Source organism: Cervus canadensis, chromosome 21 (genome assembly GCF_019320065.1).
Source record: "Cervus canadensis isolate Bull #8, Minnesota chromosome 21, ASM1932006v1, whole genome shotgun sequence".
In the NCBI taxonomy this organism is placed as follows: Eukaryota; Metazoa; Chordata; class Mammalia; order Artiodactyla; family Cervidae; genus Cervus; species Cervus canadensis.
This window is the reverse complement of record NC_057406.1, coordinates 8,052,940-8,071,799: the sequence shown is the minus strand read 5'-3', so window position 1 is coordinate 8,071,799 and position 18,860 is coordinate 8,052,940. Positions and strand designations below refer to the sequence as shown.

The following is an 18,860-nucleotide window of genomic DNA, read 5'->3' as shown; positions in this document are numbered from 1 at the left end:
GCCCACCCGCGGAGCTCTCTTGCTCTCTGACGCCCCCGCCTCCGCCATGGCTCACGGGCCTGGGGGATACCCTCCTCTCTGGCGGTCCCGCGCCCACTGCCCCGGCCCCGCCTCAGGGCCCCTGCGTGTGTCTGCAGAGCTGTCGCTCATCACGCTGCACTGGTTCCTCACGGCCTTCGCCAGTGTGGTGCACATCCGCCTGCTGCTGCGCCTCTGGGACCTGTTTTTCTACGAGGGCTCCCTGGTGCTGTTCCAGGCCACGCTGGGCATGCTGCGCCTCAAGGTGATGGCCCAGCCCCGGCGTCAGAGGCGGCTCCCCAGCAGCCCTGCGGGGCCCGCCCTCCGCCTCCTCCCCTCCAGGTCGCGGCCTCCTGAGGCCTGAACACCGGCCCATCCGTGGGCGGGAGGCGTGTGTCTCTCAGGGGCAGGGCCTCCTTGTGCTCAGCTTGACCGTCCAGGGGAGTCACTCCAGTGGCTGGGGTCTGCCAGGCGGTGACGCCCACCCTTCGCCCGGCCCAGGAGGACGAGCTGATCCAGTCGGAGAACTCGGCCTCCATCTTCAACACGCTGTCGGACATCCCGTCGCAGCTGGAGGACGCAGACCTGCTGCTGGCGGAGGCCATGCGGCTGGCGGGCTCGCTCACCGCCGTGGCTGTGGAGACCCAGCGCCGCAAGCACCTGGCCTACCTCCTGGCTGACCAGGGCCAGCTCCTGGGTGCCAACGCCACCGCCAGCCTCTCTCAGGTGGGCACAGGAGGAAGGAGGCCGCGCTCACCTCCGCCCCTCAGCTCAGCTCCCAGGGCCCAGCCTGGCCGGACCACCGCTGTGGAGGGACCACCGCTTTGGCCTTGGCACGTCCCTGCCAAGAGCCACCCTGTTTGGGCACAGGATAGACCCAGGCTTGAAACGACCCTCAGAACTGGCCTCAGAGGCCACGTCAGAGAAGGCGGCGCGAGTGAGATGCCAGCCGGGCCTCATGCGGGACGGCTCTGCTCGCTGCCCCCCGTGCTGGGGCGCCCCCTGCTTGGCTGGGTGCCCGGCCCCGCTGACCTGACTGCATGCCCACAGGTGGTCTGGGTGCCAGATGCCCGGGCCCCGCTGACCTGATTTCATGCCCACAGGTGGTCCGCCGCAGGACCCAGCGGAGGAAGTCCGGCATCACATCGCTGCTCTTTGGTGAGAGCTCTGTGCAGGCGGCCAGACGCTGGGCTGGGCTCTGAAAGTGGGGCAGTGGGGGCGATCAGACTCACACCCCGCGTGGACTCTGCACTTTGGAGTTGGGATGGGGCGTGGCCATAGCTGCCATTGGTCTCTGGACCTTGCAGGGGAGGATGACCTCGAGGCGATGAAGGCCAAGAACATCAAGCAGACGGAGCTGGTGGCTGACCTTCGGGAAGCCATCCTGCGCGTGGCCCGCCACTTCCAGTGCACAGACCCCAAGAACTGCAACGTGGTGAGTCTGGGGGCCAGCCCTGGGTGCGGGGCGTGGCCGGGGCCCCGCTCCCCTAGCCCTGCCCCAAGCAGTGGCCCTCCCACCGCCCCAGCAGGAGCTGACCCCGGACTACAGCATGGAGAGCCACCAGCGGGACCACGAGAACTACGTGGCCTGCTTGCGCGGCCACCCGCGCCGGGCCAAGGCCCTGCTGGACTTCGAGCGCCATGACGACGATGAGCTGGGCTTCCGCAAGAACGACATCATCACGGTGGGTGGGGAGCGGCGCCTTCCCTTGGCAGTGGTGGGGTGGCCACGCCCTCGCCGGGCCGCTGGAGCCAAGCTTCCCACGCTTTTCCTTGGCAGATCGTCTCCCAGAAGGACGAGCACTGCTGGGTGGGGGAGCTGAACGGCCTGAGAGGTGAGGCCTCCGTCTGGTGTGTCGTTCAGGGCTGGGGGAGGGCGGGCCAGGCCGTGAAGCTGCGGCGGCGCCGTGGCGGTGGCTGCGTGCCTCCCGGGCTCTGCTTCTCCCACAGGCTGGTTTCCAGCCAAGTTCGTGGAAGTCCTGGATGAGCGGAGCAAGGAGGTGAGTGCACGCGAGGTGGGCCGGTCCGCGGGGGCCGCGCCCCTGCTGTCCCGAGGCTGGCGCCCTCCTGGCCCCGGGCTGTGTCCCCCGGCATGTGGAGCGCTTGTGAGGACGGGGAGGGGCTGGCTGGAGCCTCAGACCCCGTCCTCCCCCCTCAGTACTCCATCGCGGGGGACGACGCTGTGACGGAGGGGGTCACAGACCTCGTGAGAGGGACCCTCTGCCCGGCCCTCAAGGCCCTGTTTGAGCACGGACTGAAGAAGCCTTCGCTGCTCGGGGGCGCCTGCCACCCCTGGCTGTTTATCGAGGAGGTGAGTGTCCAGACCCTGTGGAGCTGGTGGGGTGGTGACCCTCTCAGCCGGACTCCGTGGCTCTGACCTGACTCACCTCACCCCCCAGGCGGCGGGCCGGGAGGTCGAGAGAGACTTCGACTCCGTGTACTCCCGCCTGGTGCTGTGCAAGACGTACAGGTAACCGGCGCCCGCATCCTCCTGCGGGGTCCCTCCTGCAGGGTCGCCTGGCAGCCTGGGGCTGGGGGTGGAGGCGGGGCGTGGCCCGAACCCTCCAGGGCGGTGCAGGCAGCTCTGGTCCCCCCTCAGGTTGGACGAAGACGGCAAAGTCCTGACCCCAGAGGAGCTGCTCTACCGGGTAAGGGGGGGCCGTGGGCGGACCGGCCTCTAGGGTGGGCAGCTGGGGACACCTGAGTGAGCACTGTGCCCCCCAGGCTGTGCAGTCTGTTAACGTGACTCACGACGCCGCACATGCACAAATGGACGTGAAGCTCCGCTCCCTCATCTGCGTGGGGCTCAAGTGAGTGTGCGCGCCCCCGTGAGTGGGGTGTGTGTGCACGTGCCCTCTCGGGGAATGGGGCTGAGCTGGGCAGCTGCCAGGGTGGCTCCCGAAGGTCATCCTCCAGTGTGAGACTGGCCACCGCTTGGCAGGGAGGGGCGCTGGGGCTCGGGCAGCACCGGTTACAGTGAGGTGCGCGGTCAGGGCTCACCGGGGACCTGGCTGCAGGCTGAGGGACGCCGGCCTCGGGGAGCCAGGCTGAGCATGGGGTTTCTGGACTTGCCACCAGGCAGAGGAGCGGCGTCCAGGCTGCGCTGACCTGGGGGCGGGGGTCCCTGAGATGAGCTCAGAGTGCACTGTGGGCCTGCTGGCCAGCGAGCAGGGGGTCACTAGCTGAGTGCCCAGCGGGGCTGAGGGCCCCTGGCGGGAGGTGGTGATGGAGCCTCAGCCACAGGAGGTGGTGAGGGGACCGGGGCGCAGGCCTCTGAGCAGGTCCCCCCCTGCCCCCAGCGAGCAGGTGCTGCACCTGTGGCTGGAGGTGCTCTGCTCCAGCCTGCCGACCGTGGAGAAGTGGTACCAGCCCTGGTCCTTCCTGCGCAGCCCCGGCTGGGTCCAGATCAAGTGCGAGCTGCGGTGAGGAGGCCCTGGGCCCTGCAGCCCAGCCAGGGGTGGGCTGAGCCCCCTGCCAGCATCTGACAGCCCCCCACACTTTGCCCTCCAGGGTCCTCTGCTGCTTCGCGTTCAGCCTCTCCCAGGACTGGGAGCTTCCTGCAAAGAGAGAGGTGGGTGGTGGGGCCTGCCTTCCCGGGGACTGTGGCAGGTGGGGCAGGCTGGCATCAGTGCCAGGGGCTGCCTCCCCCAAGTGTTTCCAGGTGGCCGAGGCCTCGGGGGGCCCTGAGTGCTGGCGCCGCCTGTGAGGACCGCCCTGGCTTCCTCGCTGTGTGCCCAGCAGCCGTGACAGGAGGGCTGTCTCGTGCAGGAGGAGAAGAAGCCCCTGAAGGAGGGCGTCCAGGACATGCTGGTGAAGCACCACCTCTTCAGCTGGGACATTGACGGGTGACATGCTCCTCCAGGGGCCCTGCCTCACCCAGGTGCCCCCCTGCCCGCCCAGCAAGGAGAGAACTGCCCGGCCCAGGCCAGCCCGAAGCTGCAGGGTCAAGGGGAGGACACCCTCCAGAGCTCTGGGCACCGTGGTGGGGGGTGCAGAGGGTGGCAGGAGCAGGAGGAGGTGCCTAGCTTTGCCGAGCCCCCCAGGACTGGGGGAGGGCCTTGTCCTGCCAGCGTCTTCACAGAGGCCCTGGGCCCAGCTCCGTGCTGTCAGGTTTTGCTCAGGAAGAGGGTGGGGGTGGCTGAAGGCTCCTGGGCCTCCTTGACTTATCAATAAACTCTTGTCTTTGAGAAAGCACCTCCCCGCCTCCCATCCAGCCAGGGCTGGGAAAGGGTCACGGTGTGGACACCCAGGACTCAGCCCTACCACCCATGTCTCGTCTAAGGTGGATTGAACAAGATGGACCAGCAAGAGGTGTTTTTGTTTTTATTTTAAAAAGTTCACACAGCTGTCCCACCTCTGGTTTTGGTGACTCCACCCCTCGTCCCCTGTGATGACTGTGACTGGCAGGAGTTGGCAGCCAGAGCCTGAGGGCTCCCCCGCCGTCCCCGGGCCGTGGCGGCTGCAGTGAGGCAGCAGACGGAATGTGGGCAGGGGGCACCCCGCCCTCGTGGCACTGATAAGGAGCAGGAAGCAGGAGGGTGGGGCACAGGCTGTGGCGAGGTGGCTACACGTCAAACACAAGTGATGGGCGGGACCGCGGTAAGCCGTGTCCAGCCCTGGGAGCGGTGGTCTCCAGGCCCTTCCGTGTGCAGAAGGCGGGGGCGGCCACACCCCCCCCCCCCCCCCGCCCCAGATATGTGTGTGTATATGTATGGCGATATAGAATAGAGGTATGTACACCTGTACAGAAAATGTTTGCCACCAACCACTACATGGCTGCACTACACCAAGACACTAAGATGCAGGGAGCCCCCGGGAAGCCTGGGACCCTGGTGCTGGCGTCACGAGGATGGTGAGGTAGAGGCCCAGCCCGTCCCTCCCTCGGGGAAGGGGGGAGAGGAGGACGCACTGGCCCTGGCTCTGCCTCAGCCCCGGGCCTCGCCTCCTGAGCAGACTGCAGCCGGCAAGTGCACCCCGACCTCACAGAAGGAGGTCAAACAGAAGCCCGGCCCATGCAGGCCTCCCCACGCCCAAGGTGGGACCCGGCATCGCCTCCTGGGTGAGCCCGAGGCAGGCGTGGGGATGCCTGCTCTGGCCTCCACGGGGCAGGGCCTGTGATTGTCAGGACTTCCGGCCTCACAGAGGGGCGGGATGGGGCTGGAAAGTGCGGGCACCCCGGACTTCTCGGGGCCTCTAGCCCTCCACCCCCCGGAGCTACAAGCAGGAGTCCCAGTGCAGCTGCAAGTCGTGGCCGTCAAGGAAGTCCGTGGAGAAGAGGCTGGGGGCCGTGGTGCTGAGCGGGGCCAGGCCGAGCACCGGCCCGCCTGACGACAGCTCCAGCCAGTCCATGCTGTCCAGGTGCCCGTCAGCCAAGTCCAGGCCCACGCTGCTGGGCTCAGGCGCAAAGTGCAATTCCGAGGTGTCCATGGGGGATGGGGGGTGGTCCAGGATGGCGGAGCTGCTCAGCATCTGGCTGTGGAGGTCGTCAATGAGGGAGAGGGGCTCCGGCCCCTCGTGCCCGCCAGTCAGCAAGGGCAGCCCTGTGCTGCTCTCCAGGAAGTCCTCCAGGCGACCGGGCAGGGCCGGCGAGCCCGGCGGTGGTGGGGCAGCCTGCGGGAGCTCGGCCGCGGGCGAGGGCTGGGCGGCCAGGGGCGAGCCGCAGGCTGCTGTCGGGGGCGCCTTCTCTTTCCCTGGCTCCTTGAAATCCGCTGAGATCTCTGCCAATCAAGAAAGCAAAGGGGCGTCAGAAGCCAGCCTGAGTGTGACCTGCAACTGGAGCTTCCCCTTACAGCACATACAAATATTAACTCAAAATGGGTCAAAGATCTAGATTTAGGAGCCAAAACTATAAAAGAAAAGAAAAAGAAGGAAACGGAACGTCTTTGTGACACTGAAGTCAGTAGTGATTTCTTGGTCATAACACCAAAGTCATAGGCAAAGAAAAACTGGCCTACATAAAAATTTAAAACTTCATACGTCAAAGATCACTATCAAGAGTGAAAAGACCATATGGCAACTATACTTCAAAAAAGTTAAAAGACAAGCCATGGAATGGGAGAAAATATTTGCAAACCATGTATCTGGGTAAGTGACTGATATCAAGAATAACTCCTAGAACTCAACAAAACCCAACTGGAAAATGAATAAAGAACTCAAGATATTTCTCCACAAGAATATACACAGGCGACCTGTAAGCACATGAAAAGATGCTCAACACTACTAATCATCAGGGAAAGACAAAAATTTGAAAAGTGTTGGTAAGGATGTGGACCACCTGGAACCCTTGTGCATGGCTGGTATGAATGAAAACAGTGCAGTTGTGTGGAAAACAGTTCTGCAGTTCCTCAAAATGTGAAACACAATGATTATGATCTGGCAGTTCCACTTCTAGGTACGTACCCCAAAGAACGGAAACACAGACTCAGATACCAGTGCTCATGACAGCGTGTTCACAACAGCCAAAAGGTAGAAACAGCCAGAAGTGGATGAAGGGATAAGAAACGACCCACATGTCCCGTGGATGAAGAGATAAACACATTGGTACTGACACAATGGAACACTATTCAGCCCCAAAGAAATGCTGGTAAAACCTACAACGTGGAAGAACCTTGAGGATATTATGCTAAGTGAAGCCAGCCAGAAACAAAAGGAGAAAGAGTGTATGGCTGCACTCACACACGTTTACAAAAGTCAGTTCATCAAGACAGGAAGAAGAGGTGGGGTGGGGAACAGGGAGTTAGTGTGTGAAGAGGACGGTGTCGGCATGGGATGACCCAAGCGTTCTAGAAACAGGCAGCAGTGATGGGCACACAGCGATGTCAATGAACTTAATGCTGCTGAGTCTGCACTTTTCAAAGATGAGTATGATGGGAAACCATGTTACGTCTATTTTACCACAATAAAAAAAAAAATCATGCAGAAACCAGGCGTGCTCCCTGGCCCTCTAGGTCCTGTCCCAGCCGAGTGCCAGATGCCCAGCCCTGCTCTCCGTCTCCCTCACCCTCAGCTCACCTGCGCGCACTGCCGCCCCCCCCACCCGCTGATGCCCTCCACTGTGGCTCTGAACCCCTGGGGGCAAACAGCCCCAGCTTCCTCCGCTGCCTGCTCTTCCCCGGCTTCCCACAGCCCCTCTGCTGGCAGCCCTGCCCTCCCGGAGCCTGGGCGCTACCTGCCTTTGTTACAGACACACCCCAGGCCCCCAGCGCAGGTCCTGCAACCTGGGGGGCCTCCCCGAGATCAAAACCAGTGACCTCAATTTTTTCATAATTGAGGTAAAATCCACCACTTTAAAGTGTCCAAGCTCATGAGCTCTTGCTCTTCCTACTGACGTAATTAAATCCCTCAGGAGAGAAGCTGCCTGTTCTCTGCCCACGCAGACACGCCCTTGGGGTCTCCTTCACCGCTGGACCACCAGCTCGTCCCACCAGCAGGCAAACGTGCCGCCTTTCCACACCCACCCCTTTGCGGGGGACCCCCTGCAGAGAGCGGTCTAGACTCGCTGCCTCCCATAACCCCAGTCTCTCCAACCGGCTTCAATCAGGCTCTGGCCACCGTCCCGCTGTCTGGGCTGAGGTCACCACGACACGGCCGGGGCCAGGTCTCGGTCCTCACCTTTCCTAAGCGGCCCTCAGCAGCCCTGGGCCTTGACCCTCTCAAGGGTGCCGCTCCCCCTCCGCCCCCTGGTCAGCCTTAGCAGCCTGAGCCCGCCCGCCCCACCACCACTTCCTCCTCTGCACACCCAGCCTCACCGCTCCGAGTGCCGTCGGGACACCAGCAACCCGACTCCTGCCTTCAGCCCGGGCCTCCCCTGGCCTGGCCTTGTGGCCCCTCCGTTCAGTCTAGTGACTGAGGCGCCCATGCACCCCGGCGCTCACGCTGCTGCTAACACCTCGCCCCCGGCCGCTGTGTCCCCTGGCCACACACCTAACTAAGCCACAGGAAACAACTGGCGCTCTGCAGACACTCCTGGACTCAGCCCTCCTGTGGCCCCCCTCACACCCTGCTCTCCTGGATCACCCGGCCTCCCCGTCGGCCCTTCCAGAGAAGCGCCCTTCACGTGAAGCTGTGCTGTGGCTCCCAGCATCGCCCAGGGTCCGCGTGTCTCAGTCTGGCGCCCCCAGGCCTCCGACCACCCACACCCACACCCACTCCACTCCACCCTGCAGCAGCTGAAAAGCACCTGCCCAGCAACCCTGACCCTGACCCCGACCCCCCCTCGCACCTGGGACCCTTGCCTCCCCTGCTTTTCTTGACGCTCCAATGTAAGACAGTTTATTTTATTCCTCCATCACCTCCCCACGATAGGCTGCAAGGCCCGCAGCACAGCGGCTCAGGATGAAACAAACGTGGGCTGAAGACGCACCCCCACGGGGGCCCCGCCCAGCTTCTGGGACGCGTCTCACCCGCTGCCGCCTCCTAAGTACTTACCAGGCCCGCCAGGCATTGTAAGAACCAAACCAAACCCAATCAACCAAGCCCAGACTAGAGACACCGGGGCAGACAGGAGGGCGGGGGGAGGCAGCGTGGGGCCTGGACTTTACCTCCACTCTGAATCAGAATGTCAAACAGATCATCCATCTGCTGGCTCGAGGAACCATTTTCCTGTGGGCCAAGATCAGAAAAAGATGAAGACCTGCAACAGGAGGCCCCAGCCCGGCTCTGAGCCAGCAGTCAGGCCCCAGTGGGCTGCACCCAGGCTCCCACAGGCACCCTCTCTCCCGCCCTGACACCCCCTCTCCTGCCCCGACACCCCCTCTCCAAGGCCTCTCTGACCCAGAAGGCTGGCTCTGGCCAGCCCCTCCTCCCACGAGACCTGGGGACTGTGGCCACCCACCCCGTGAGCCCCTGGTCACCCTCTTTACCTGTGGCCTGGGCTGTTGGCTCATGGCTTCCTCATAGCCAGGCGGCTCCTTCTTCGGCTGAGAAGCGGGGGTCCCAAAAAGGGGCTGGGGTGGGGGCTCCAGGTCCATGTGGGCTGGGGGGCCGGGAGCTGGAGACTCAGGCTGGGACAGGGGCTGAAGGAGGACAGAGAACCATGGCCGGCTGAGGGTGGCAGCCCGGGGCCTGCACCAGGCAGGCAAGGCAGGAGCATCCACCTCCATCCAGGCCAGCGGTGCGGCTGCACGCGCTCTCGGGGAGCTTCGTGGACACCCCCGGGGAAGAAGCCATACAGCATGGGGGTGGCCCTGACCTCTGACCCTGCCAAGGACAAGTGGCTCCCTGGGGTCCCAGGGCACAGGCGGGGGGCTCTGAGCTGACCGCCCCTCCCCTCCCCAGAGCTCCTGCTCAGGGCCCAGGTCCCTTCCCGAGTCCCCGGGTCCTGTAACTGCCCCCACCCCCAAGCCCTACAGGGCTGAGGTCACACAAAGCCTAAAGCAGGCTCACCTTTGGACCAGGCTGAGTGGGGGGTCTGGGCTGTGAGGGCGGCAGCAGCAGGGAGCCAGCTGCCAGCGTCACCTTGGTGGGGGACGGCTGGCCTCTCTGAGGGGGGGAGGGGCGGGGCTCCCGTCAGGCCCCGCCCCCGGCCCCCCCATTCCCAGGTGCACCCCACCCTGGCAGCAGGGGCAGGAGTGGCCTGCCTGGTGGGGCTGCTCCAGAGCCCCCCGCCAAAGACAAGCTCTGACACTAAGGGCAGAGAGGGGGGCAGGCCCTCACAGCTCCACCTGCAAGGCTGGGGGTCTCACACAGGGACCCCAACCTCCCCAAGTCTCGGCCCTGCATGGGTGACCTCGGGTAGGGAGCCCACCTTTGGGAGGGCCGAAGGGGACGATCCAAGGATGAGAGCACAACCTGCCACCCCTGGGGCGCCTGTGAACGGGGCGCTGTCACTGAACGCCCTCTCGGCCCCCGTCCCAGGTACCTGCTGGGGGCTCCCGCCAGCCCGGCCAGGGCTGTCTGTGCTCTTCTTGGTCACGGTGAGGACAAGATGGGTCCCTGCGGAGTCAGTGAGGAGGGGGGGCGGTGTGACCCCCTTGACGAGGCTGGGGCCCTGTGGGCCCAGCAGCAGCTGGGGGGCCGGGGCCGGCTCGGGCTCCGGCGGCACGGCTTCCTGCTTCACCACCACGACCGGGGGCGCCAGGGCACACACGTCTGCGTGGGGGGCGGCCGGGGCCGCAAGGCTGGGGCTGAAGGGGAGCTCGGGGCCCGGGGGTGGCCGGCTCAGCTGACAGCTGGTAAAGCTGCTCTCCTGCTTCACTGCGGGGCCCAGAGTGACCAGGGCCGGGGCCGGCTCAGGCTCGGGCCCCACGGCCTCCTGCTTCACCACCACAGCTGGGGCCACCAGGGTGCGGGCATCTGCGTGGGAGGCGGCGGGGGCCGTAAGGGTGGGGCTGAAGGGGGGCTCGGGGCCCGGGGGCCGCCGGCTGAGCTGGCAGCGAGCCAGGCTGCTCTCCTGCTTCACCGCAGGGCCCAGGGCAAGCGGGGCGGAGGCCGGGGCCGGGGTGGGGGCCGGCTGCTGGGCCCGCTTCTCCTGCTCCAGCTGCAGCCTGAGCCACTCCACCAGCTGCTGCTTCTGCCGGAGCATGCGCGTCAGCTCCTCGATCTGCTTGTCCTTCTCCTGCAGCATCTGGTCCTTGTCCCGGCCCTCCAGCTCGGCCCGCGCCCCTGGGCTCCGGCAGCAGGCCCCGGGGCGGGGGCCCTCCTCCTTCACGAGCACCTGCAGCGGCGAGGCCTGCAGGGTGAGCTGGGTCACCGGGGACGTCACCATCTCGCCAAAGCTGTCCCCTGGCGTGGAGTTCTCATCGCCTGTGCTGAGCAGCGACCGCTCTGAGGGGGTGGGAGACACAGGGGGCGTGGAGCCCGTGCTGCCGAACTTCACCACACCGTTGCTGGTCACCGTGGCCACCACCACCTCGGCTGGGGCCAGGCCCGCTGCCACCAGGGCAGGCCCCGTGCTGAGCCGGGCAGTGGGGAAAGCGACCACCACCTCGCCCGCCTTGGGCAGGAGAGAGGCAGCGGGGGCCTTGGGCGCTCCGGGGCTGGCAGGGGTGACCTGCTCCTGGTAGGCACGCAGGCGTTCAATCAGGTCTGTCTTGGTGCCCGAGACGGGCAGTGACCGCAACTTCAGCTCCTGCTTCAGCTCTGCCACCTGCGAGGGCACAGGAGTCAGGGCCACTGGGGGGCGGAGAGCAAGACCACGGGGCTCGGGTGCCCAGAGCAAGACCACTGGGCCTCGTCTGTCTGGCCCACCGGCCACTGCAGACGCATCAAGCCCTGGCCCTCCCGCACCCTGGAGGGAGAGGCCTGCTTCGGCCGCCCCTCCTCCCGGTCCTCACCCCTTGGCTGGGCAGGACATGTCTGCAGTTGTCTCCAGCCCCAGCGTGTGCTCAACCAACACTTGAGTGAACTCACTGCATCTTACAGTTGAGAAAATTGAGCTCAGGACAGAGAAGTGACTCCTTGGGGGGTCACACTGGTGACGTGGTGGTGGGCAGAGCTAGGAGTGAGGGCCAGGTCTCGAGGACACCAAGGCCCGTGTTCAGCTCCCTGCCCAAGAGTTGAGTCTTGCTGGGACCCGGGTCATGACTAGGAGGGAGCAGGCTGGTCCAGGGCACAAACTCTCAAGGGAGAATGTGATCCAGCCCCCTTCTGACCAGGGCAGAAAGCAAAAGCCAGGCCCGGGCATCTCCCACCCCCAAGGCCCAGGACACAGCGGGGTCTGTACCCCAGGTGCGGCTACTCTCTCCTAGGCGGACGCAGCACTCACAAAGCAGGTTCAGCAAGACATCAGGGGCTGTGAGGAGAGGGCAGTGCTGCAAAGGGGCCTGAGCCCCGGCTCGACCACCACCTGGGCCTGTGACCTCAGCACCATGTCCACCCCCTCCCCCACGCCTTGGCCTGATTGCCCTGAAGCCAGGGTGACAGCCCCTGTTCCTCACACTGCACTGGAGGCCGGGAAATCAAGAGGCACACAAGCGCTCGGCGAGCCCACGGCCCAGGACGGACACCAGCTGGTGTCTTTAACGACGATGACCAGGGTGAGCAGAGCCAGGCGAGCTTCTAGGCAGGCTCCAGGTTCCTCCACTGCAGGAAACCAGAGGCCAGAGCCCCGCTCTGCCTTCCGTGGCCGTAGTCCCCAGCCGGCCACCTTTCCTGCCTGAAACCAAGCACCTGACGGCCAGAGAGGCCAGGCTGGCGGCAGCGTGAGGCCACTGGGGCGCAACCACCTACCTTCATGTCGTCCAGGTTGGTGGGCAGGGCCCCCGGCTTGCCAGTCAGCGAGGTGCTGTTCTGTCGGACCAGCCCACTGGGCCCAGGGGCACCCGAGCCAGAGCTGCTGTTGGTAGTGGAAAGGCTGCGCGTCGGGGGGCCCCCAGCGCTGCCCAGAGCCTCCCCTGCCGGCCTGAGAAGAGAAAAGCGCAGGAATGAGCCCGCGCCAGGCATCGCCCTTGGCCTCTGCTGGGCCGGCTGGAGAGGGGCACAGGGAAGGGCCCTGCCCCTGGAGTGCTCTGACAGGACTGGGACCCAAGGGTCCCTGCCAGTCCAGGGTCACCCACACATCACCTGTAACAGGGCCTGTGGGCACCTACTTGGGCGGGGCCGGTGGGTGGGCGGGGCCTGCCGGCAGCACCTACTTGGGCGGGGCCTGCCGGCAGCACCTACTTGGGCGGGGCCGGCGGGTGGGCGGGGCCTGCCGGCAGCACCTACTTGGGCGGCGCGGGCAGGATGGTCTGGTAGTTGTAGTGCTGCTGCTGCTGCTGCTGCTGCTGGTTGAGGATCTGCAGCTGCAGGAAGAGCTGCTGCTGCTGCAGGATCTTGGCGTAGGAGGAGTCCATAGGGGGCGCCCCCTTGTCCTGCTTTTGGTCCGGGGGGATGTACTGGTGGTACTTGAGCTTCTTCACCTTTGGCTTCAGCTCCTTGGCCTTCTTGCTGCGCTGCGACTTCTCACTGGCAGACTTGGGTTGGCTTTGCTGGGGGCGTGAGACAGAGGGCGCCGTTAGGGGCCTGGGCGGCTCCTGAGAGGGCTGTGCGTCCACCCCGCCCTGCCAGATAGCACCCCTCCCAAAGCAGAGGCCTCCTTGGCACCTAGGAGTGTGCCCAGGAGGGGGCGAGGGCTGACAGGGGGCTGTGACCCGCCCTGCTTTTCCCAGAGCTTCCACCCAAATGCACAGGCAACTTCCCTGTGACCCCGAGCACAGTGCCAACGGGACAAGGGGTGAAAGAGCGGCTCTGGGAGCTCCTGCGTCCACTCCACATGGGGTGCAGACCCGCGAGAACCCTGCCTCACCAGGAGCCGGCGTGTCTACTGGAAGGTGAAGCAGCGGCTCAGGGCAGTCAGCTGCTCAAGGGCACACAGTGGCTGTGATCTCGCCCATGAAGGAGCCGAGATCCAAGCCCAGGACTCTAAAGCTCCTGTTTGTGCACCCACGGCCGGCACACAGGGTGGCCTCCCGCTGGGCCTCGAGGTCCTCTGGGGTGAGCGCGGGTGGAGCTGAGTGGGGCACGTGAGCAGGGAACGGGCCGGGCAGGACCAAGGGGGCCTCGCGGCATCTGCGCAGAGACCAGCAGAAGGAAGGGTGGAGACTCCGTGCGGGGTCAGCGGGGGTCTGGTTAGGGGGCCGCGGGGACTAAGGATGAGGCAGGAGGTGACCAGCTAGGGGAAGAGAGGACAGCAGAGCTGCGCAGCGAGCGGTCACACGGTTCAGGGCTCTGAGCTCTGACGGCGGCCCCTCCATGGTGGCGGGGAAGAGGGTCGGGTGGCCCAGGTGTGGAGAGGGGGAGAAAGCGAGGGGCCGCTGGGCCAGAGCGCACCCGAGAGGACGGACAGGGGCCCATGGAGAGGCCTCAGGAAAGAGGCCGAGAATGGCCCAGGAGCACCCCACTGAAAGGGAGGAAGACAGGGAGCCCCACGACCCGAGGGGTCAGAGGCAGCGGGGGCTCCTCTGGAGGAGGGCTCACAGCGGGGCTGCGGAGCCGGAGGCCGAGGCGCTTCCAGAAAAGAGGAAGTTAGAGAAAGACACACGCACGGTTCTCACAGAGGGGAGGTGGGCAGAGGCAGGCACCAGACCTGCGACGAGGGGCAGGTTTGGGGGAGGAGATTTGGGGGAAAACCTCAGACGTCTGTGGCCAGTCAGGAACAGACCGCAGAGACAAGGAAGGTGCGGCTGGCTACCCAGGGAGCAGCCGGGAGCCACGGGACACGCAAGCTCCGCGAGCAGGCAGGAGCAGGCCGGGGGCGGGGCACCACCCCAAAGGGACTGGGAGTACCTGGAGGCAGACAGAGGGCTCAGCTAAGGCTGTGGGCAGCGGGAGGAACGTGGGCGGCCTGAGACGCCGGGCCAGGGCCTACGTGGAGGGACTGGAGAAGTCAGTCAAGCGCAGAAGCAAGCGGGGCCGGAAGGAAGGGCCCCTGCCCAGCAGGCGCGAAGCCCAGGCTGGATGGGGAAGGCAGGGTCAAGGTACCAGAGGCCAAGGCAGGAGGCTTGGCTGGGTGGGGAGATGCTGGCTCAGGGTGCTGCTGAACTCAACCTCAGGGCCCAGCACCGAGTCCCCACGCAAAGGCGCCCGTGGGTGTCTCGTGGGCTGACGCTGACTGGGGCCCCTTCAGGCGTTTCAGGTCAGGACTTGGAGGAAGAGGAGGAAGACGAACTCCCAGCACGGCTGGCCGGTGACCGTGGGCCACCGCCTCATGGCTCCACCCCCTTACGGTCTCACGAGGCCGTGGGTGGGGCGGGCGGGAGTGACAGCCTGCCCTGCGCTCAGTACACCCGGCCAGCGTCCGCAGAGCGAGCGGGGAGGCCGCCTGTAGCCCTGTGGTGACCTCTGCTGGTCCCTGACTGGGAGGAGAGGGTGAGCACCCCCACTGCCGACACTGTGCCCACACGGGAGTTGGCGAGGCATAGGGGCGGGGGCAGCAGTGGGCTGGGGGTCTGCACCTTGATGAGGGTGGGGAGGGGCTTGGCAGCGGGGACCGTGGTTCCGTTGGTGAGGCTGGGAGGCAGAGGAGGCTGCTCTGCCAGGAAGAGTGTTTCTCCGGACTCCGGGCCCACGGGGAGCTGAGACACGACCTGGGAGAGAGGAGGGGATGTGAGGACACCCCAGAAGCTGCGCCACCTCCAGGCTCCAGCTGCTGTTGCAGCCTTGCCCAGCCCGCCGGGAGCCAGGCGGCCGTCACCCCCTCTGGTGGTTGTCACCCCCTCTGACGGTCGTCACCCCCTCTGACGGTCGCTGTTGAGGGCCGACGAAGGAAGGCTGAGAAGAGCAGCCTCCAGGGTGGTGGTGGGGGAGGGGGGTACTAGAAAACGGGGAGCAGAGGGTAGAGCAAGCGTCACGGACCTGCACACACTCAGGAAAGGCAGCTGCGCTGCACGAGGGGACACAGGGCAGTGGGGAGGCCTCCGAATGTAACTCCGAGGGGCCCGCTGCCAACAGCCCCACCTGAGCTACCAGGACAGCACCTCCCGGCTTCCCTGCCCCACCGGCCCCAGGGAGGGGCCTCACCGGGGCTGCTCCAGCAGGTCTGGGCCCCTGGGGGGAAGAGGAGGAAGCGCACCTGAGCGGGGGGCACAGAGGTGGCGCCGGGCGGCGGCTCGCTGACTCGGGCTTCCAGGGGCGACGGCGCTGAGCCCTGGGACTCGTGGCTGGCAGGCTGCTCGGGGGACAAGGCGTCGCTGCTGTCCTCGTCGAAGGAAGAGCTGTCTGCTACCTTCGGGTAGTTCACCTGGCCCACTGAAAGCCAAGGCCTGGGTGAGACCCCTTCAGCTGAGGGCCCTGCTCCCCAGCCAGAGGCTGTCCCCTCAGCCCGCGGGCAGCGGAAGGAGGCAACTGGCAGCCACCCTGCCTCTTGCATCCAAACGAGCTGGAGGAAAGCTCGTCTTCACGGCCCCAAAGCCAAGGCCAGGAGAGTCAGTCCTCCCGGCCCTCACGGCGCTGCCTTGGCAGGAAAGGCCTGACTGCTGACCCACTGGGCCCCCCTCCCACGGCCCCTGGAGGCTGCTCTTCGTGGGAGGCTGCCCCTCATATCTTCGCCCATCCTCTGCCCTCTAAGACAAGACACCCGTGTTGTCTTCACGGTGAATGGCTGCCCTCCCTCCCAAGCCTGCCACCGCCTCCACCTCCTATTTCCTGGCTGTTGCAGGCACTGTATTTCCACCCCAGGGACCCTGCGATGAGGGCTGTCTAGGCAACAGCTATGGGGGTGCAGCTCCTCCCCTGGGCTGTCTGACTCCCCAAAGACTAGGAACAGACCACTCTTTAGCCTCCAGTGGTCGTGCACGCGGAGGGGTGGGCAGGGCTGAGGAGGGGAGGAGAGCCGCCTGCTCGCCCAGGTGAAGCAGGGCCAGTGGCTCTCAAAGCCCCAGGGCCTGGGGGGCGGCGAGGCCACCGCCCGCCCTCCCGTGTGAGGGCGCAGGGCCCGGCGGCCTGTGCTCCCGGGCTGGGGGGCCCAGCGTGGGAATCCCAGGTGCAGAGGGAAGGGAAGAAGGGGACGGGGCGAGCAGGGTGTTTCAGGATTCCTGTCATGACCCCACGGCCAGCACGGTCAGAAGAGAAGCGCGGCACTAGCCGCTGTCCACAGAGAGGAATGAGGCGCAGAGGTGAGCGGGGGCCACACCACAGACAAGGAGGAACAATCTGGAGTGCTCCGCCTCCAGGGCCGTGATCCGAGGCCACGGGAACCTGGGCAGGACGCCCCTGAGCTTACGCCCCCCGCCGGCAACCCGCCAGGCTGCCCCTCCTGCCCCCCTCACCCGCTCTCGAGTGGAGCTCGGAGTGGGCACAGCCTCCTGACCACCGTGTGCCTCCTGCCAGTCGCTCGAGGCCCAGATTCCTCCCCCGGCCTCTCACTCCCAGAAAGGGGACCAGCAGGATCAGGGAGCGGATGGAGGAGCCTTGGGTCCACCCCAATTCAGTCCAGGGGTCACTGCAGGGTCCTGCCAGGCTGTGGGGTGCAGCCAATGCTTTGCTAGACAGAAGCCTGGATGCCGAGGGGGCCAGGCTCGGGGAAGACTTCTGGGGCTTTGACACAACTCTTCCAGGTCAACTGGAGGTGGGTGTGTGTGCGTTAAATGGCTGAGTATGCAGGGGAGTCTGCGGTAAGGCTCCTCCCGGGCCCCCACCCTCAGCAGGCTTCCCCACCTCTGTCTCCTCCTCCCATCCTCTCACCTCCGCAGCCTCCGCATGACGCATCCTCTCAGCCCTAAACCTGCCCACTTCTCAGCCTAAACATCCTTCCTGACCACCCCCCAACTCCTCCTGAACAATGGATGACATCTGCCCCCTGCCCACCCCTCCACCTCAGGACCACTGCTGGAGAACACCCCTCTCTCTCCAGCCATCAGTGACAATCTCGCTGCCAAACGCAACCACTTCCCAGGCCCTCAGGCCACTGCCCACACTGCCCCTCTGCCTGGGATGGCCTTCAGTGCCTGCTCTACCTGGCACGGACTCAACCTCCAGGCTGACCCTAATCATGCCGCATCAGCCGTGCAGCCTCCCCGCCCTGCTGCCCTCCCCGTCCTGCTGCCCTCCCCGTCCAGCTCGGACAAGCCCCCGCTGTCCCGGCCACCTGCCCGCCGTCCTGCGTCGTCCACGACAGCAGGGTCAGCTGCTCTGTCATGAACGTCATTGCCAACGGCACAGCCCTTTCCCGAGCCTCCCCAGGCACCCAGGACTGCGCCGGGCGGAGCCTGCGAGCTCCGGGAAGGCAGGTGACTGGGTTCCCGCATCACAGGGCCTGGGCCTTTCTCACCAGGCGGCGCCACCTGTGCCTGGGAAATCGCGGAAGTCACTGGTGCACACCGCAGCCTTCTCCCGTCAGGCCGAGCCAGCGGAGGGCGGCAGCAGTGTGTTCTGTGTCTGTGATGGCCAGGCCCACGCAGGCCTGGCGCCCAGCCGACTCTTGGCAAGCATTTATCAGATCTGGGCTGGAGGGAGAGTCCAGACTGACCTTGGCCCAAACACTGGCCCGTAACTAGGGGCTGTTGTAGAACGTGGTGGAGATTTGGGTGGGAGCACTCTGACATGAGATGGTTGGATGGCATCACTGACTCAATGGGCATGAGTTCGAGTAAACTCCGGGAGCTGGTGATGGACAGGGGGGCCTGGCGTGCTGCGGTCCACGGGGGCGCAAAGAGCCAGACTGAGCAACTGAACTGAACGCTGACACAAGGCAAGACGAACGCCTGGGCGAAGTGGGTAGGGTATTCTTCTTCTAGGGAAGAGGGTATTTAGAGCCCCAGCTCAACCCACCTCTGCACTGGTGCAGATGAGGCCCAGACCTGCCTCCACTGACCCAGGCCCCGGGCCCCACCCGGCCTGCCTTAAGCCAACCCGTGCCCCCTCTGCCCAGAGACCCAGCTCACACTTACGGTGGGGGCACTCCAGCTGCCTCCCAGGGCAGGTCTCAGGCCCCCAGCAGCTACAGAAGCACGTCTGTCCCAACCTCACCGCAGTGAGGGGATCAGGGGTGTGTGCCTGGCCGTGGCCACAGGGCCCTGCAAAGCCCCCCACCCCTCCTGACACGCCCCTTCCAGGTCTCCGTGCAGGTGTCCCTCCTCCCTCACAGACGCTTCAATTCCTGCTCGGCCTGCACCCCGACCTTGGCCTCACCTCCTCTGACATCAACCCCCACTGTCAGGGCCGGGCAGTGGCCCTCGGTCCACTGGGGCCTACTTCCCTGCTTGGGTCTGCACTACAGCTTGAGCTCCGTGAGGACCAGGGGTGTGGTCCGCCTCGCAGGGCCGTGGCCCAAGCACCTAGCACACTGCTCGGGTCCGTCGGCCTTTGTAAGTGAACTATCTGGGCAAAGGGTCAGGCTCCAAGAGGGGACTTCACGAATGAAAAGGAGCAGCAGGTACGGTTTCTAGCTCGCGGCGTCTCCACGTGCTCGCTCACACCAACCCTGA

The 18,860-nt window shown here is 65.5% G+C and overlaps 2 protein-coding genes across 11 annotated transcripts in view; one reads left to right on the top strand and one right to left on the bottom strand.

Moving 5' to 3' along the window:
- SGSM3 (small G protein signaling modulator 3) overlaps nt 1-4,212 on the top strand; it is a 34,577-nt gene extending 30,365 nt beyond the window's left edge. For 5 of the 8 annotated variants that reach the window (XM_043440465.1, XM_043440466.1, XM_043440467.1 and 2 more), the window contains 14 exons: nt 138-283; nt 520-744; nt 1,122-1,176; nt 1,326-1,453; nt 1,545-1,703; nt 1,799-1,853; nt 1,969-2,018; nt 2,177-2,329; nt 2,418-2,488; nt 2,618-2,666; nt 2,743-2,828; nt 3,318-3,440; nt 3,529-3,589; nt 3,787-4,212. In XM_043440465.1, the coding sequence (XP_043296400.1) occupies nt 138-283; nt 520-744; nt 1,122-1,176; nt 1,326-1,453; nt 1,545-1,703; nt 1,799-1,853; nt 1,969-2,018; nt 2,177-2,329; nt 2,418-2,488; nt 2,618-2,666; nt 2,743-2,828; nt 3,318-3,440; nt 3,529-3,589; nt 3,787-3,867 (1,442 nt within the window). In that variant the 3' untranslated portion in view covers nt 3,868-4,212. The remainder of the gene's footprint in view (nt 1-137; nt 284-519; nt 745-1,121; nt 1,177-1,325; nt 1,454-1,544; nt 1,704-1,798; nt 1,854-1,968; nt 2,019-2,176; nt 2,330-2,417; nt 2,489-2,617; nt 2,667-2,742; nt 2,829-3,317; nt 3,441-3,528; nt 3,590-3,786) is intronic. The other 3 variants (XM_043440469.1, XM_043440470.1, XM_043440471.1) reach the window with 3 other exon arrangements.
- A 115-nt stretch (nt 4,213-4,327) lies between these two features.
- The window catches only part of MRTFA (myocardin related transcription factor A), a 103,230-nt gene continuing 88,697 nt past the window's right edge, over nt 4,328-18,860 (bottom strand). For 2 of the 3 annotated variants that reach the window (XM_043440464.1, XM_043440461.1), the window contains exons 6-14: nt 15,509-15,684; nt 14,892-15,023; nt 12,664-12,926; nt 12,187-12,358; nt 9,878-11,104; nt 9,403-9,498; nt 8,880-9,032; nt 8,559-8,619; nt 4,328-5,735 (exon numbers count right to left, since the gene is read on the bottom strand). In XM_043440464.1, coding sequence (XP_043296399.1) covers nt 5,233-5,735; nt 8,559-8,619; nt 8,880-9,032; nt 9,403-9,498; nt 9,878-11,104; nt 12,187-12,358; nt 12,664-12,926; nt 14,892-15,023; nt 15,509-15,684 — 2,783 coding nt within the window. In that variant the 3' untranslated portion in view covers nt 4,328-5,232. The remainder of the gene's footprint in view (nt 5,736-8,558; nt 8,620-8,879; nt 9,033-9,402; nt 9,499-9,877; nt 11,105-12,186; nt 12,359-12,663; nt 12,927-14,891; nt 15,024-15,508; nt 15,685-18,860) is intronic. The other variant, XM_043440462.1, reaches the window with a different exon arrangement.